Below are 19,466 nucleotides of genomic sequence, written 5' to 3' on the forward strand. Positions count from 1 at the left end.
AGATAAGAGCATCTGCTGATGTCCTACTGTGTAGGATTCTGACCTGCTGATGTCCTACTGCGTAGGAGTCTGACCTGCTGCGTATGATTCTGACCTGCTGATGCCCTACTGCGTATGATTCTGACCTGCTGATGCCCTACTGCGTATGATTCTGACCTGCTGATGCCCTACTGCGTAGGAGTCTGACCTGCTGATGTCCTACTGCGTAGGAGTCTGACCTGCTTGGAATGTGATGCAGGCTCTTGGGGAGTGAAGATTAGAAATCAAACGTCTGTGTGGTGTAGAAGAGCAAAGAGCCCAGCACAGCACCGTGGCCTCAGGCCAGACTGAGTCTTCTGAAGACTCCAGCAGCAGTGAGACAATGAAACAGGTGTTATTTCAAACCGTGCCCTTTGAACAAACCCTTGAGATACTTTATTTCATTCTGTAGGAGCTGAGTGGAAAGAGACAGACAATCTTGTTAAAATGACTTTATAATCATACAGTACATCTTTCATATTGGACCAAAAGGCATGTGGCAACGTGAAACAGACTACTAAGGCCTGTGGTTCTTATGGAATAAAGTCAATGGTTCACCATTCCTTAAACAGGTTAGAGCTTCAGAAAATTACAGTGTACTCAAAAATAATACAGTACATCTGACCGATCAAACCAATATCTGCACAGTAGAAACAGTAATCACTGAATATATAGGGACATACTTTTACATGAACGACATAAGGCACTTGGTCAGTGAAATATCCCAAACACTTTAATTGCACAGGGACACTGCTCATGGTAGCTTGATATGACAAAAGTTTACTCTTTAGATATAGTCTCTTAAGTCTCTTTGCTGTCAACATAAACTTTCAGATGCGGGTTTTGAATTTATTGCAAGAGCAGGCACATTGGCTTCAGCTTTTGGCACGTTAAACTCGCCAGAATTGCACTTTACTTTTAAAGTCCTGTTAAAACAGTAGAGTTTCTTGGGATTGGCTGAGGATGCCCTCTCTTTTTTTGGGTTCTGTTTGCACGTTTTGACACTTTCTTCCCATGTGACGGGAGTAGTACTGGTTTCAAGCTTCTTGTTGCCAGGCATCTTATGACAAGCGTCCTTTTGCATCGTAGTGGACACATAATTATCCACACTCTGATCCCTTGGATCGTTTACCGTTTTCTCTTCCGCCCTCTGTGTTTCATGATTGGCTATGTAGCACCCTGTGTGTGTGTGGGCTAACGTGCAGCCCAGAGCAGAGGAAGGAGGCCTGTGAGTCTGGGCTGGGGTGGTGGGGCTGCCACTAGGGCCAGAGGATGCTCCAGTCCGGTGTACTTCCTCCAGCCCAGCTGGGTCTGGGGCAGAGCGTTGGTCCCTGGGGAGGCCACCCGTGAGGGGGACAGTGTGAACACAGTAGTTTCTGAGGTGGCAGTTGTGAGGGCCCTGTCTGGGCACCCTGCTCGGGGTACAGTGGTGGAAGTGGGCTGGGGGACAGTGGACATAGTGCATACGGCAACCTATTGGTTTGTAGACTGCGTCCAGAGTGGAAAGGAGGGTCTGGCCTTTGTTGGCATGGCTGCCTGTGAGGGGGAATGGGGAGTCCTGGGTGGCTTGAGTACATGGGTGGGGGTTCCACTGCATACCCATAGACTGCTGAGGGTGAGGGGGATCTCCACATGTGCAGGTTGTGTTATGGGAGTACTGGCATCTGGGTGTGGCGTCAGTCGCCAGTATGCCCAGTCCATTTTCAGAGCAGGGACCTCTGCCAGGCTCTGCCTTGCTCTTAAAGGGGATGTGTGTGCAGGGGGCAGAGTGGGGGGCTATTCCATTATAGAGCTGGGTGCACGTCTCCTGTTCCTCTGCAGGTTTCTCCTCGTTCTTTTGGTTTGAGGCTAACGGTTCCAGCTCGTAATGCTCATGCTCCACCTCTCCTCCTCGACTGTCCAGTTGGTACTTGGTGCCATGCTTGCCCTGGGGCGAGGGGATGTTGGTGGTGCCCTCTTTGAAAGCCTGGCACTGAAACCTCTTGGGCAGGGGGATCTGTCCGCAGGTGCCCTGGGGGCCCAGGCAACGGCACATGCACTGGAAAAAGAAGGTGGCGAAGGCCCAACTGATGCACATGATGAGCATCATGAAGGTGCCCAGCTGGGTGTAGGCCAGCACCGTGGACGGCATCATCATCGCCCCGGCAACAAAGGTGGTGAGCGCCGCCATAGCGATAGCAGAACCCATCCGGCCAAGGGAGAAGACTACCTTCCCCTCGCGGTCAGGCTCGGGGGCAAGGCGATAGGCGACTCCGTAGTGCACGGCGAAGTCCACCGACAGACCCACCGCCACTGAGATGGTGACCGACTCCAGCACGTTGAGCTCCCAGCCCAGGAGCACCAGCGAGCCCACTGTGACGAAGATGGTCCCCGCGATGGAGAGGATGGCGTAGAGGCTGATGATGATGTTCCAGGTGGTGAGGAGCATGACCACGAAGGCCACCACCACGGACAACGCCATGGCGATGAGCGTTCCATCTGATAGGCTGTCCTGCAGGTCATAGAACTCCAGGTTGCTGACGAACCAGCCGTATTTCAGCCCGTCTGGGGCATTCTTCAGCTCCTCCTGAATCCAGGTGTCCACCTCGTGGTAGAACTGGTGCATCTTCTCATAGGCCAGCGTGAACAGGTAGGTGCTCTTGAACTCCAGGACGATGGCCCGGATAGTGTCGTTTATGTCGAAGCGAGGCCCAGGGGTCTTACTGTCCAGGTGGAAGCTGGTGCTGCGGTCCAGCTCCATGATGGCTCTCTTGATGCACAGCTCAAAGACGTCCTGCTTGTAGGGGAAGGTAGACTGGCTGCAGCAGGGGTAGACAGAGGCCTCTTCACAGTCCCGGTTCTCCATCCACTGCTTGAAGGTCTCAATGAAGCAGCTGGTGAAGTCCTGCTCCTCCGACTGGAACACGAAGCTCTGGTTCCTCAGCTTCTGGCAGAAGTTGAGGATCCACAGCTGGGAGGCCGGGCTGGCGATGTTGAAAGTGTTGTCCAGCATCAGCTTGCCTTTGTTCTTGGGGTTGAGGGGGTCCCCGTTGTCCACGGGGTTGACCCCCCAGATGATGGTGATGGGCATGTGCAGGTCCTCCCCATGGTGGACCCTCTCGAACATGAACAGTTTCTTGTACTCAGCGTCGTAACGCTCAAACGGGTGGGAGGAGCGGAACACTTTGAACTCAGACAGCTCCAGAGAAGGCAGCTTCATCTTGGGGTTGACACACACCACGTACGCCCCTCCCACTGTGAAGGCCAGGAAACAGAAAAGCCAGAGGTAACGCAGTTTGATCACGATGCACGGCAGCACCTTCTCAAAGAAGATCCTGGAAGCCTCAGAGACGGTGAACAGGCACTTGTTTGCTTTCTGGCACAGATTGGCCCAGAGGGTGCGGGTGCAAAACCCTGTCTGCTGGTGGGGAGGTTTAGAGCAGGTGAAGATGTTGGGCAGGTAACGCTCATGGAGCACCACCACGGCTGGCAGCCAAGTCACCATCAGTATGTAGTTAACCAAGATGGCCGTGCCGGCGTAGACGCCGAAACAGCGGATGGCGGTGATGTTGCTAACGTAGTTGGCATAGAAGGCTGCGGCCGTGGTAAAGCTGGTGACGAACATGGAGAGGGCGGCGTGCTGCAGAGTGATGCTCACCGTCTCCGACAGCTCAGCGTTGGGCTTGTCGAACTTGGTGTAGTTCCACACGTCACAGAGGACGAAGGCGTCGTCCGCCCCGATGCCCACCAGGATGATGAGGGCCGTGAGGTTCATGAAGGGGAAGAACTCAAAGTCGAACACCATGCGGTACAGGAAGTAGGACACGATCAGGGAGCTGATGATGGCGATCATGGTCATCAGGGTGATGAACACAGAGCGGGTGTACACACACATGACAACCAGCACAATTACTATGGCTATGGCTGGATACACGGTATCCGTCAGTAGGTAGTCCTGGAACAGATTGTGTTTGATACCGAACTCTATCCCTGTGATGGTGGTGACGCCGTCCGAGGAGTTCCAGTTCTCAAAGTTGTCCAGGTAAATGTTCATCATGGTCTCCCCTTTCTCTGTTGGGGAGAACAACATGCTGTGTTTAAGGGTGGGGATAAGGTAGTCTGTGTTCTTTGGGCTCAGGAAGTCTTTGTCCACCAGGAAATGGAGGATCTGGTAGATGGCGTTGTACTTGGTGCACTTGCGGGGGACGTTGGTGCACTTAGACTGGTCCTTCCGGCGCGTGGTCATGTCCCAGCAGTCGGGGCCCAGGGTTCCATTGTGGTAGTACTTGGCGCAGGAGCGCAGGATCTTGAGGGTGTGTGACACGTCGCGCTCTGTGATCTTCTGGCAGGAGGACTTGTTAGTGAGGATGGCAACGTAGTTTCCCAGGGTCCAGCTGGGGCAGCAGGAGGCGTCAGTGGTGCGCTGGCACAGGCTCCAGTACTGCGGGTGGGAGCGCACCTGGGGACAACACAACAGGAGATAAGAACAGTATGACTAGAATAGAACAGAACTATTGACCCAAGGAGATCAGAACAGGAGACAAGGCCAATATATCAGGAAGTCAGGATAGTTCCAGCCTGAGACAGCATAGACTCCAGCCATAACCTGACTAATATGATGGGGCTTATTGCACCATTTGAAATTAGAAAATACTGAGGCACATCTTCAACAGTGCTGTTCCACTTACCCGTGTATTGTCCAAATTGCACATAGATTTAATTGCTTGTATGTTCCACAGGTTTTTCCCCTCTGCAGATGTGAATACTAATCTAGAGTATCTGTCACCTGCACATACAGTAAAGAGCATCTGGTTAGCATTTCATCACAGTCAAGCATTGTCAGTCAAACACTTGACAAACAGAAGAAGCGTGAAGAGTTTGTACCTGGGACATCACAGAAGAAACTGTCTTTACTGAAGTCCCAGTCAGCTTGTCTTTTATCTCTGTCAAAGTGATCTTCAGCCCACCTGTCCTCTTGGTGACTGGAATACAAAAGTTGAAGTGTGATTACACTGTTGACATTTCATACATTTGTATAAAAGGTTCCTTTAATTCTGAAGATCTACATGAAAGAATGAGATGTAATCCACTTAAAGCATACAGATACTTATTAGATTTTCACTTGGTAACAAAATGAAAAAGGCAGTTAAAAATAGGGTCATTCTTAAACAAATGAAGGAAATGGTTTTAGGCCAACCCATTAGTGATGACAAAGCCAGTGATAGTGATCACTCTACTGATTTATGATACAATCATATTGTTATCATTATTTTAAATATCATAATAATAGCCAGGTCAGGGAGTGACATCCTCTGACAGAGACAGACAGGATGGCCCTTTAATCAGGAGTTTGTCAGAGCAGACTGAGGGGCTGAGGCAGAATGATGCAGAGTCCTGCTGACAGGTCTGGCCCTGGAGGCCCCCCAAGTCCACATACTTGCATGCGCAAACACACACCTGCCCTTGATTATTCACCAGGCCCCCAGTGATCGGGATAAGTAATGGAAGATGGGCCTGGGATAGAACAACCTCCCCACCGATCTTTTTGCAGGATGGGATTGAGATTTAGTATGTCTGCTTGTCTGTCTCTCAGCAGCATTCATCACTCCATCTCAGGCCTAAACCTGATCTAGCCTGCTTCACTAAAGGGTTACGAGGATGACATCAAATGGACAGGATCTGTGTGGTTATACTTGTTACCTTTTCGCCTGCTCGTCCGCATACTTGAATGGGTAGTTAGCCAGGGTTGCTTTGTACCCTGTGTTTTTCACCATGTTGTTCCATGTGACTAGTCGCTGGCCTATGGCCGTGCCTCGTGGCTCAAATCCCTGAAGAAATAGAGGACATCTTTTTAGTTAACCAGGAAATTCACCTTGGACTTTTCACATCCACTCAATATAATGATTTTAGTGTGTGCGAAACAATATGTTGTCCATCTTGGTCAAATAAGGACCAAGATTTTCTATGGAGAAAGTGTTGTGCCTTCCGTCGGCTTGGCCTACTCACCAGTAAAGGGTCTGAGAAGTCTGGCAGGTCTGGCACCAGGATACCCACCAGGGCACACACCACGATGAGGACTGTACACACCCCCAGGACCACCACTGGCCAATCAGCAATCAGCTCTGCATAGCTGGAGATGAAGGACAGGTATTGATTAAACACAAGGCTGATGGCTTTATAACTATATGAATATTATATGTACTGATAAGCACGCAGAAAAGAGACGGGTACATGGATACACCAGTAGAACATCAAAAAGAGTAGAAGGTGCTCATTAAAATGACATTATTTAATATTTTGTAGTTATTCAAGTATATTCAGTGTTCTGACTTGAGAGAAACTACTTAAAGGCATCTTTTGTAAAGGAGCATGGGTGACTGTTAGCAGGTTCCAGGTACAGAGAGCCCTTTTCACATCGATAACGCTGATGATTCACTACACAGGAATGACAGCTCGGCTGGGTTTTGATGGACTCAAGGAGAGAGAAAAGCTTTCTTAATAAACATTTTTTTTAAAATATATTTTTGGCGGGTCTTACCTTTTGGGGAACCGAAAAGGCCTTGCAGGGCTGCAAAACAAAGGGAGGTAAATCAGGTTTACATTTAGGAGTCAAAGCATCAGCCAATCAAAACCAGATTTGCCTCGGCATCCGTGCAGGGGGAACATGTTTTTTCATGAAATGTTTTTGAGCAGCAATACAGCACACACCTTGTGGGGAACAACTCGCAGTATTCAAACTAACATAACCAAAAAGAGGCCCCATTCCCGAGTGTAACGTTTTTCATTTTCATTTTAAAAATACCAATCAGATGTGCAAGTGAATGAAGAATCTATTACGCTAATTGTTTTAGACAACACAAATCAATCTCTTTCTTTAGGTCAGCTTTGTGTTTCTAATCTACAAAAACCCCACACACTGCTGCAGTGCATGAAGAATCTGTAAAGCTTAGCTAAAAGATTTAGAGGACTAGAGTCCCATTAGTGGTGATGTCTCCTGTGCCATAAACACAGACAGAGAGGATCTGCACTGGGCTTCCCCGTTGCCATATGAAGCTTTCAGCTGCTCTGGATTTGTCTGGACTTCCCATCAGCACCTTCCCAGAGCAGTGGGAAGCCTCCGGGCTGCCGAGTGCAAGCATGAGTCAGAGGGAATCAGATACTGCCACCGGATCACACAGACCCGGTACAGATAAGAGCAAGGCCAGAAGGGTGAGGGCAGGGGGGAGAGTAGAGGTGGAAGGGGTGGGTTGGAGATGTCTTCACATACAATATACACAATGCTCATACTGACAGCAAATGACAGAGAGGAGACGGGGACAGACTCACGTGATCACAGCTGTGACAAAGAAATCTGTAGAAATGGACAGACTGTCCTAACTTCATGTCCAAGGAAGGACATCATGATTTCTACTGCAACCTTGATGTTTATCCACATTCTATTCACTGCAACCTGCATGAGTATTGCACTACCAGTCACAATTTGGCACAGACCTCACAGCCCACATCAGGGACTAGGTAAGATTACACACAAGAAACGAAAACAAGGAAATCAGTATCCCAAACAGGAAGTGGACTCAGACGATCCTCTGCCTCAGCCAATCACAGCACACATGATATTTCAGCGTGATTGGAGCAATATGGCCAAGAGATGGATGTATTTTTCCTCCTTCCCTTTAAAAGGGAATCCATGGAATGCTATAATTAGTGGTTGCCATGGCACGGTGAGGCAGAGATGAACAAAAGCTATTGGCGGGAATTTTTCACCACTAACAACTTCTGGGGAGGCAGTAAATCCCCTTTAAAGTTATCTGGACATGTTAATACGACAACCAGATGTTGTATGGCACTGGCTTAGAACAATTAGCATATTCTAGACAAGGTAAGTCCCATTAACACTACCACATAGAAATGGAGTGTGACTCCTTGCTATAATTTTGCATTCAAGAAAAATAGCCAGGGATTCATCTTTTAAAATGTTACAGCCTGATACTAACAATGCCTAATGAAAAACATATCCCCCTTAAGTTAGCATTGTTTGCCATGGAAAAGTCTAACTTAATTTATTGCTTTTCTGTGCTGTCCATTAGTTTCCATGTAGGGGCCTTGAACAGCGGAATTCGGGACAGAGATATTATGGTTCAGAATGAAGTAGAGTTATTGGAAATAGTTGGACTGGATTCATAAAACATCTTTAGTCGAGGAGCCATCAAAAAGAGCACTGCTGCCTATTTATCTGCGAGATCTGTTTTGGATCATGATTGCATTTCAGACAAATAAGATGTATTAAACAGGGGACTATACTGTGGATTCACGACAGATATCCGAATCCTCAGATACTATGGCTTCCACATGAAACTTTCAACTGTTTTTTTTCGCTTTCAAAAAAGTATAGGCCTAGATTAGGAATTGAAGTTGGCATTCAAAAGACAAGCTTTGTGTCTCAATTCTCTGTCATCCAATCTGTCAATGAGAGCAGCAATGTGAAGAAACGCAGACTAAAAATGTTTTTTAAGGAGGCGGCAGTGGGGTGTGGAGGAGAAATCCGTTGACTGATGATCACAGTCTCTAAATCCAGCAGGATGACAAACCACGAGTCTGGTTTTTCCCACTCCTCTGATCCCAGTCCCCCTTCACACAAACTCCCCACATTTCTTCCACAAACTTACAACAGTTACCCTTCCTAAATGTTATTCTATTTATCAGAAAGGGGAATGTTTATGGATCACTGGGTTAATAAATAAAGTAACTTTGGAGCAGTGGCTGGGTTAGGCTGAGGTGGCCATGTTGACGTGTGGTGGAGTGAAGGGAGGCGAGAGGGGTCAGGGGTCACAGAGCTGAGGGGGGAAAACTGCTAACAGACACGGCAGATATTTCTGGAAATCGGGGGCTGCATGAAGCTTTCAAGTTAGGGCAAGAGCAATTACTGTCAACTCTCAATTATTCGCTCCCGTGATTAAAACTCACTGGAACACTGCACACAATTAGAGGCTCATTCAAGCGATGGAATTGTAAGATTGGCTTGAGGGTGAAATCCAAATATCAGCATGATGCATTAGGCATTACATATTGTAGTGAAATGTTGAGTAAAAAAAGAAGATATATATATATATATATATATTGATCATCAGGGAGTAGCCACAAGCATGCACTTAAAGGGAGACAGTCAGAGGAACTCGTGGATACCATTTTTATGTCTCTGCGTGCAGTTTGAAGGAAGTTGTTTACTAGCACAATTGCAACCTAGCGTAAGCGCAGTGACTGGCAGTCTAAAGTATCTCATTGCGCTAACGCTAGTTAGCATTGGCTAGTGAAACTCCCGCCAACATCCTTCATACTGGGCGCAGACATAAAAATGGTATTGACGAGTTCACCTGACTCTGGGGAAGTAGATAAAGGGCCTCATTGCCAAAATCCAGAAGTATCCCTTTAAGTTCATCAACTTCCACTGTATACCTTAAATAGATTATAGGTACATACAAGCTTGTAAGAAATAATACTGTAACATTGTACTTACAAGTTAGTTACACAACTCAGGTCTCTGACAAGGTCTTTTTGGAGATAACAAGGCCTCTGGATGCAAGCGTGTATGAGAAAATGAGTCTGAATCAGAGATTATTGCTGTATAATAAGTCTAAGCGCAGTGTGTATGTGTGAGTGCAGAAGGGACATAGACAGCTACATCCGCCAGTGAACTGGGTCTGGAGGTCACACCTGCCATCTCCACATTCTTGGGATTGAAATATGGGCGTGTGCAAATTCCAGGCAAACAGGCCGGATTTCAACACTGTAGCCAATAGTTACAAGCTGTCCAAGAGATGTCTTTATTATCCTGTGGCCTCTCTCTTTATAGCAACCAGCTTAACCCCCTGAGTCCAGGGGCTTCAGAACCACAATCCAAGGAATGTGAGGGTATTGCACATGCCATCACCAACCCTGCACTGTGCTAACCAGCAGACATCTTTGTCAACTAGTCCGAGAAGGGCGAATTACGCAATACACGAGTCACTATGCCAATAATGACCGTCTACGTGTCGTGAATTATTTAACGTAGGCCTAGTCACTTATGGTGTTCAGATGTTTGCTAAATAGGCTAGGTCCATGATGAACATTTAAACCGGTTTTAGCAATACTAGGGTTGGGCGATGTCAGCCTTTTTCCTATCGTGATTATGTATGTACCCATATGATGCCATTTCACCCCCTATTGGCCAACCAAAATTGTATTTAAAAAATAAAATAACGACAGTTGGGCTATAATGCAAAATCGAACGCAACTGGTTGAATCATGACGGAAGTTAATGTTGTTGAAAGAGCAGAGCCTAAGTGCAGGCAAATCTTTTCTAATATCCCTTTCTGGAGGAGGAGCTGCAGCATGGAGCAGGTTTGTGTGTGTGTGTGTGCGTGTGTGCAGTTGAAGTCGGAAGTTGACATACACCTTAGCCAAATACATTTAAACTCAGTTCCTGACATTTAATCCTAGTAAAAATTCTCTGTTTTAGGTCAGTTAGGATCACCACTTTATTTTAAGAATGTGAAATGTCAGAATAATAGTAGAGAGAATGATTTATTTCAGCTTTTATTTCTTTCATCACATTCCCAGTGGGTCAGAGGTTTACATACACTCAATTAGTATTCGGTAGCATTGCCTTTAAATTGTTTAACCTTGGGTCAAACGCTGCGGGTAGCCTTCCACAAGCTTCCCACAATAAGTTGGGTGAATTTTGGCCCATTCCTCCTGACAGAGCTGGTGTAACTGAGTCATGTTTGTAGGCCTCCTTGCCCGCACACGCTTTTTCAGTTCTGTCCACACATTTTCTATAGGATTGAGGTCAGGACTTTGTTGTCCTTAAGCCATTTTGCTACAACTTTGGAAGTATGCTTGGGGTCATTGTCCATTTGGAAGACCCGTTTGCAACCAAGCTTAACTTCCTGACTGATGTCTTGAGATGTTGCTTCAATATATCCACATAATTTTCCTCCCTCATGATGCCATCTATTTTGTGAAGTGCACCTGTCCCTCCTGCAGCAAAGCACCCCGACAACATGATGCTGCCACCCCCATGCTTCACGGTTGGGATGGTGTTCTTCGACTTGCAAGCCTCCTCCTTTTTCCTCAACATAACAATGGTCATTATGGCCAAACAGTTATATTTTTGTTTCATCAGACCAGAGGACATTTCTCCAAAAAGTACAATCATTGTCCCCATGTGCAGTTGCAAACCGTAGTCTGGCTTTTTTATGGCGGTTTTGGAGCAGTGGCTTCTTCTTTGTTGAGCGACCTTTCAGGTTATGTCGATATAGGACTCGTACTGTGTATATAGATACTTCTGTAACCGTTTCCTCCAGCATCTTCACTAGGTCCTTTGCTGTTGTTCTGGGATTGATTTGCACTTTTCGCACCAAAGTACGTTTATCTCTAGGGGACAGAACGCGCCTCCTTCCTGAGCGGTATGACGGCTGCGTGGTCCCATGGTGTTTATACTTGCGTACTATTGTTTGTACAGATGAACGTGGTACCTTCAGGAGTTTGGAAAACGCTCCCAAGGATGAATCAGACTTGTGGAGGTCTACAATTTTCTTTCTGAGGTCTTGGCTGGTTTCTTTAGATTTTCCCATGATGTCAAGCAAAGAGGCACTGAGTTTGAAGGTAGGCCTTGAAATACATCAGCAGGTACACCTCCAATTGTCTCAAATGATGTCAATTAGCCTATCAGAAGCTTCTAAAGCCATGACATCATTTTCTGGAATTTTCCAAGCTGTTTAAAAAGGTACAGTCAACTTAGTGTATGTAAACTTCTGACCCACTGGAATTGTGATACAGTGAATTATAAGTGAAATAATCTGTCTGTAAACAATTGTTGGAAAAATGACGTGTGTCATGCAACAAGTAGGTGTCCTAACCGACTTGCAAAAACTATAGTTTATTAACAAGACATTTGTGGAGTGGTTGAAAAACGAGTTTTAATGACTCCAACCGAAGTGTTCCGACTTCAACTGTATATGTGTGGTGAGCTGTGATGGAGCAATAACTGTCTGATGAGGAACGGGTGGTCTTCAGAACTAGATAATAATTGCTTTATTTTGCCTAATAAAATAGGGCGGAAAAGCATTTGTTTCATCCATCATAAACCGGAGATTGAGAATAGCCTTGGCTTAGGCTATAGACTTTCATTCTGGTTATTTTTGAAAGCCACAACTTTAGGACCTTTTGTAGCCTAGAATACTTGGGAAATAAGCCCCTTTTCATAACTTTAACTTGTCTTAAGGCTTTTATGATAGGCCAGTAGGAGGAATGAGGATGGGTTATTGGCCATTTGGTTTGCAACTCGATTGGAGGTCTGCATAACTTATTTCGCTTAAACTTGTCATTTTTATTATTTGTTATCTCATTATTAGTCCCTTTTTTAAAACATCTAAAACACAAGATAGCTAAGGTGTACATTACATTAAAAAAAATATGAATGGGTTTAGGCTATAGACTAAAGCCCATGCATCCGACAAACAATATTCTCTGACTGGACAATTCTCCGCTCTGTCTGGACTACATTCCTCTCTGCGTTCTGTATCACATATTTATTGAAATAAGCTATAGCAAATAGGAACAGGCAAATTACTAGGAATGTCACTTGTGTGCTTCCCTGCTGCAAGACTCCGTTCTTTACTGCGGGGCACCTGTCAAGTTCAAATAGGCTAAACCATCGTCTGTCACGTCACAATGTCGTCACCATTGACAATAGCTGTCAATCATCGTCGATAGACGATGCCATCTTAATATCGCCCAACCACCAATACTAATGAATAATCACACATCTCATATCATAAACATAACTATGGATGTCATGTCAGTCTTGACACAGATTCGACGTGAGGCAGTACCAGACGAATGTGTTGTATGTTGGCCTATTCCTATGGCAGAACAACAGGTCTAAGTCACTGAACACGTTCAGAGCCCTCCACAAGACCTCCAGCAGCGGAACCAATCGCTTTCAGCTGCCAGCCCCAACCCATTACGTCCAACATCCGCCGTCAGACCTGGAGGACTGGGCTTCTGAAAGATGGGAGACTGTGTTCCCATTTGCTGCTTGCATGACCGGGACTCCTCTACTGCACAAAGTCAAGGAGCGGAACCAACGGCAAGCAGCTGTGCTGACCAGTCATCTCCTCTCCCAGTGTCTTTATGAAGACGTCCAACAACTTAAGTCCTGGAAGCCACCTGGTAAGGAGATCTGGACGTTTTAGCATGCTTGACATGAACTGCCCACCCTTAGTTGACACACTGTTACTGCTTTAGCCAACTCTATTGCAGTTGTCATGCTGGCTAAACAGTTCAACAGAATGGTAACCAGGCTAGAGTTGCCCTGCCTGTTGTGGTGGCCATTTTGAGACTAAACCTCCCACTCATCATTTGGCCCAATGTCAAGGTACGCCCTCCATTAAGACGTATGTGATAAGATGCATACATGTCTAGACAGAAAGGTAAACACATTAAAAAAAAAAGCCCAAGCACCACATATTCCTCTATTTACCCACAATATCCAGTTTCAAGCACAGCGGTGCCTCTAGCTCCTGCCTGTGTCTCTTTGATCCAGCATGCTACTGTTCGTTGCCCTGGGACTGATCTCAGAGATAGTCAGAGTATTTTTTGCGTAAAGAGATCAATTTTTCACCCTTTTCATCTCCTTCTCCCCAGACATCCTCTTTACACTACTCTATACATGTTCTCTGCTCTCTCCAGGCCATCTAAGGCCACAGTGTCTGAAGGCTCTCCAGCTCTAACCGCAGCTCTTGACAAAGAGGGTTTGGCAAGACGGCGCTGTGACATCTTAGAGGTGTCTGGTGACACAGCCGTCTGGTGAGCTGCAGACCACGGCCAAGGGCTGTTGGGACTGAGGCTGAGCGTCAGTGATGGAGTCCGACCTGTCCTCTCTGGGCTGAGAGAGTGAGTGTGAGGGGGCCGGCCGAACTGCAACATTCCAACCGTTAGCTAAGTTCACCAAGTGCACAGAGGCAGGAGAAGAAAAAAAAAGAGACAAAGCAAAGTGATTCATAGGAACCCTCACATCTACAGTACATCAGAGTGACGTCAGGACACTGAGCTGCATGCATTCTCATGTAAATGTGTGAATATTCATTCAATCCAGGATGAAAAATACAACAGTGTATTCTCAAGACAGGTTTTGAACTACTATAAGAACAAATGAGAGGGGAGTAGCACCTATTGTAGCACTGGAGCGAAGTGTACCTACTGGACCCATCTTGATGAAGGTCCATTATAAACTAAATAAACCATGCAATTCTGTACATACGAGTGAGCAATTATTCCTTGACCTTATATACACCACTTGGACAGGTTGTTATAAGGGCATCCACAAGGGCTCATGTTACATGCTAGTAACTATTTTTAAAGCATTACACAAACATGATCAAATCTTCCGTTATGCCCATTTCCCCAGGGAGCCGAGTCAGCCGTGGGAGAACCTGTAGTGCAGGCCTAGAGCCTCAGAGTGTGGAGATCATACCAGCCAGCCAGCCAGCCAGCCTTTCATCCACCTGAAGCCTCAACAACTGTTCCCTCCACCAGAAGAAAAAAAAGAGAGCAACCTAATTTGAAGTTATGACAGAGTGCTGTTCAGATCCAGCTTTGATCCTGGTTTATAGGATAGTATGGCTCTTTGATCTTGGGTGGGTACCTTTATGGGCTTTGCTTTGCCTCATGCTCAGGGGCCATACAGTATAAAGCGGGATCTGGAGCAGGGCCACTGGGAGCTCACCCCTCTTATTATCCACCCGCGCAGGTACGGGGGTCAGCTGCCTCACCCCCTGATTCCCTCTCACCCCCCAACTCCCTCACCCGTGGACGAGAGCAGCCGGAGTAGGGGAAGGTTCACACATGGGACACACTACTAGCGTTTGTCCTCGGTGAACTTCTTCCCATCACTCATCCTTCAGGGAGGAATAAGGAAAAACACCACACTAAGGCCACAGCGACCCCGCTCTATCCCTCCTCTTACATTATAATACTGCCATTTGAAAAAGGGAGCGAACTTACCTCTGGTTTTTAGAACTTATTGAAATGTTCATGACTTAACAACATGTAACTTGGATCATTAAGTTGGGTTTCTTCAGGTGAAAACGTCTAACATCAACAAACGCGGCTTACAAGCTTTTAAGAGACCCAGATTGCCACCTTCAACAGCAAATGAACTGCTGAAGTAACAGGCCCGGAGGGTCCAATTGCTCAAGTTTTACAACAGGCAGAAGTGTCTCGGAGTGTCAAAGTAGGTGATAAATTGTCCCTGAGGGGGAAGAAAAAAGCTTTTTGGCCCAATTCTGTTGGTCCTGTGTAAAGGTATGCATGGGGTAAAAACATTATCTACAACATCGCAACCCTGAGCCCTGGGGGCAGAAACAGAGTAGTGTTGACCTGTCTCTCAGTGGAACTTCTCCCTGAACTCATGTAGCAGGCTAAATCATACACACACACACACACACACACACACACACACACACACACACACACACACACACACACACACACACACACACACACACCCCTTCCTTGATCAGGAATGGGCTGGAGTGTGTGTTGTGGTGTACTAGGCTACTGCCTGTGCTTAACTCACTCCACACCACATAGATGCAGAACACTCGAAGCCAACTGGGTAGTTCTGTGGAATGACAGGGTGGAGATAAAATAGAAGCAGGCCGCTCCCTCCCTCCATCCCTGCTTTCCCTCGTGTTTTGTGTCTTTCTGGGGCAGGCGGTGCTCGTCTCTCCTTTCCCCTGATCTCCCCACAGACACCAGGGTGCATCTTTAGCAGTCAGTGTTGAGGCTGGGCGTGATAGATGTCTCTGTATAGTGGTTAATGGGCCAAATGGATAAAATGCTAGCGTGAAAAGCCCTGCTGCTACTTCACAAGGGTTCACATTGAGGACTCCAGGCTCCTCAGACCGCAGCAGGCATCGCAAACAGTTGTTATTCTTGATAATGCGCAAATCCTTGTCAAACTGGCACCCTGAAATCCATAGCACAAAGATCATTTTCAGGCCGCCTGGCCGGTCGGGGCTTGCAGCTGTCAGACAGTTTGGTATATTAGTTAATGTTTCCAAAAGAGATCTCTCACTGGGGAAAAGATACGAGTCATGATCTAAAAAAAAAATTGTAAAAAGTTTAAAGGGAAACCTTCGGGAGTTCTTAGAAACGACAGGCTATGAATTAATGTCATATTCAGCTGACAGGAATTCTTAAATTCATCCAATATAACAGGAATTCAGGAATTCTTAAATTCATCCAATATAATGAAACGTTCAGGCCGGATGAGGTGTCATGTTTTATACGTGTTCCTGTGCACCAGGGAAACCCCCTACCTCCAGTCAAAAAACTGTAGTTGAGTACAAAATCAAACAGGCGTGAGTTAACAAAAATAGACCTTTCTATAGAAAAGGGAAGGAATGCCTGCTTTCCGAGAAGGCATGAAACCAATTCAAACTTGTGGCCGCTAGAATAACAGGAATGTAGCAGGAAACAACGCATGGGCAAAAGCCCTCCACGGGTGAGTGGAGAGAGAGGTTATAATCATGACGTGACCCTGGATAGTTCAGTGTCAGCGGGCTCTTTGGGGGTTGTTCAGCCATGAAAGGTCAGGCCAGTCTCGGCAGCACAGGTAGATGCCACTCTCTATCTGGGAGTGCAGCTGGAGCTGAAAAGGTGCCTTGAGAGCATTCTATCAAAACAAATTACAGGCTTGGAAGAACCCAGAGCCCGAAAACCTATTGAGATGAGGCTAACTGTAGTCAAACGGCAGCCAAACAGCTGACTTCCCAAGGTCACAGACTTATCTACTGCTCTGACTGATCGTTTCCCCCTGATCCTCAAATCATAGAAAACAGTCACCATCTTACCAGACACTGACAATCTTAATGCATTTCCCAGACCACCATATAGATCCTTCCTCTGCTCAACCGTTCTGCTGAGCTGACCTTTTCCTTCATAGTGGATTTCCATCCTTACATCCAAGGATATATCCATTCACTTCTCAGAGTAAAACAGAGAGATCGAGAGAGACAGTAATTTTACAATGGGTGGATTAATACGCTGCATGTGTCTCAACAGGAGTTCTATAGTTCTTGATTGTATAGTTCTTGGACAAAAGAACTCCAGTGCAACCTTATCGGAAGGAGGAGGGGGTCTCCATAGCTGGGCGTAACGACCAAGTGCTGTGATCATACACGTAATCCTCTGCCTAATCTCGCGGATTACAGCCTTTGAGATCAAACTGATATTTGACACGATCTTGTCTGACTGCGTACCCTCAAATTACCGAGGCATTAAAAAGCCTCTCCCTCCATGCGAAGAGGGATTCCCTGGCGCACCGTGCTCCAACACGGGGGAAAAGGAGAGGCCCAAAGCCCTGAACGTCTGGGGCCAGCCAGGGACTGGGAGACTGTACCAGACAGCCGGGCTTATCCTTCTCTCTTATCTTCCAATCTCCAATCTCTCTGGAGACATTGGAGGCACAATACCACTGTAAAGGGGATCGGATTTGAGAGCAACTCAACATTGGCCTTTAATTCAAACCTGCCATCACAGAACAAGAGGGACCTGTTTACTAAATACAGAGCCGTTCAACATTAGAGAGGCACATGGCTGAGGAACATCTGCTCTTCATTCAGACATGGATTATATATATATCATTGTTTTTATGAAAGCCACAGATGCCAGTGAATGCATCCAAATGGCTGAAATGCTATCCTTTGCCACATTTTCCCACCCATCTGCATAATGTGCGTGGGTGGAGTTTGTATCCACCCAATACGAGTACATAAACCGAAGCTCTCACAGCCACCCACAGAGAGCATCTCTCTAATGGACTTACAGGGATCTAAACCCATTTGGCAGGACATTTCCATGCGAAAAGTAAGCAAAAATATAGTCTTACACAAATCAACCTCCCGAAAGTACTTGCTACCATGAAGAGGAGCTGAGTAAATAATTCCATCTTCAATATTTATATTTTATTTGCTGTGGAGTTAAATATAGAACTGTGTAAATGATTAGGAAAAGCATGAAATGGTTCCAGTTTCATAATGGTCCAGTCTGTGCTTTGGAGGGGTGAAAAACGAGATGTAAATATGTCCCTTTTAAAGAAATGTTTGCCAAAAAATGTGTTCAAATCCACCATCCCAGTCTGAACGCAGGGAATGTGTAAGTCACATGTGTTTTTTGTTGTTGTTTTTTTCATTTCAAACTTTCAACTCACATGTCCCAGGACAAAACTCTACCGAAGCCTCTAACAGCTAGTCACACACCGCCAAGAACAAACATATACAACTCCCACAAGAGTCAAAACTATTGTTTATTCTTAGTGTACGTTCAATACATGTACTTGAGGGTCTTTCTCCCTCTGGTCCACCATTACAGCTGGGGAGATGGAGCAGGGAGGAGAGACATACTTGCAGAGATGATCGAGTCTGGCTGAGCTGTGTGTTGGTACTGTCTGTATTGTGTTTGTCTGGGAAATAGGACAGACAGATCATCAAACCATCAGCACCTCTCCTAGAAAAGCCTCAGAGCCGATGAGCGAGGTGAGGCTTGGGAGAGGCCAGGGGGACATTCACTGTGGATTGACTGGATGGTCTGGGGCCTGGGGAGGGACAGCGGCCCTGTAGCCCCCACGGCTCTCAAAGTGCTCTTTCATTGGGGCTTGGGGGTGCAGGGAGGGTGGTTGCTCTGGGGCTGGTATTGTGCTCCCTGGGTGCCTGGCTGGCTGACCCCTCCTCCCTGCATCTGCTGGCTTAGCTGACCCCTGGGCCTACAGGTTATCTCCCGAGGACAACAACCTGGACCTCCACATAGCTGAACATTCAGGACTGGGACAACAGGCAGGCAGAGGGATTATACAGCTGAATTTAGATATGTGTGAGAAGAGAAAGGAAGGCACTTAAAACTATGTATTGATTTCTCAATACAGGGTCCAATGCTGTGGCATGCAAGCAGTTGAATGCCTGACATGGTGTAATGAAAAAAAATACAATTTAATGTAATCATAGCAAATGTTGACAATGTTTCAGATATTTTACTATCAGAATTTAAAACCTGCCCTACATACAGTTGACTCAAAACACATTCCTCTGAAGCATAACTGGGGAAAAAGTCAAGGCTTCAGTTACATGTATGTACATATTCTTAAACAGTAATGTACATATGGTACTGCATATCACCTATAACATCATCGCTAAACACTGTGACTAGGGTGGTATGCTACCGTAATCTTCTGTAATTTACAGGTAATCTATGGTAATTTATAACTGAATAATTTCTCTCATATATATATATATGTATATATATATATATGTATATATATGTGTATGTATGTATATATATATATATATATATATGTATGTATATATATGTGTATGTATGAACACACAGTACCAGTATATATATATATATATATATATATATATATA

General features: G+C 46.0%; 1 protein-coding gene across 4 annotated transcripts in view; it reads right to left on the reverse strand.

The window, feature by feature from the left end:
• Nucleotides 1–388: 388 nt before the first annotated feature.
• LOC139556401 (protein dispatched homolog 1-like) overlaps nt 389–19,466 on the reverse strand; it is a 77,324-nt gene continuing 58,246 nt past the window's right edge. For all 4 annotated transcript variants that reach the window (XM_071370315.1, XM_071370312.1, XM_071370313.1 and 1 more), the window contains 6 exons: nt 6,536–6,565; nt 6,004–6,127; nt 5,698–5,825; nt 4,882–4,979; nt 4,686–4,783; nt 389–4,456 (listed from right to left, as the gene is read on the reverse strand). In XM_071370315.1, the coding sequence (XP_071226416.1) occupies nt 836–4,456; nt 4,686–4,783; nt 4,882–4,979; nt 5,698–5,825; nt 6,004–6,127; nt 6,536–6,565 (4,099 nt within the window). In that variant the 3' untranslated portion in view covers nt 389–835. The remainder of the gene's footprint in view (nt 4,457–4,685; nt 4,784–4,881; nt 4,980–5,697; nt 5,826–6,003; nt 6,128–6,535; nt 6,566–19,466) is intronic.

Source organism: Salvelinus alpinus, chromosome 27 (assembly GCF_045679555.1).
Source record: "Salvelinus alpinus chromosome 27, SLU_Salpinus.1, whole genome shotgun sequence".
Lineage (NCBI taxonomy): Eukaryota > Metazoa > Chordata > Actinopteri > Salmoniformes > Salmonidae > Salvelinus > Salvelinus alpinus.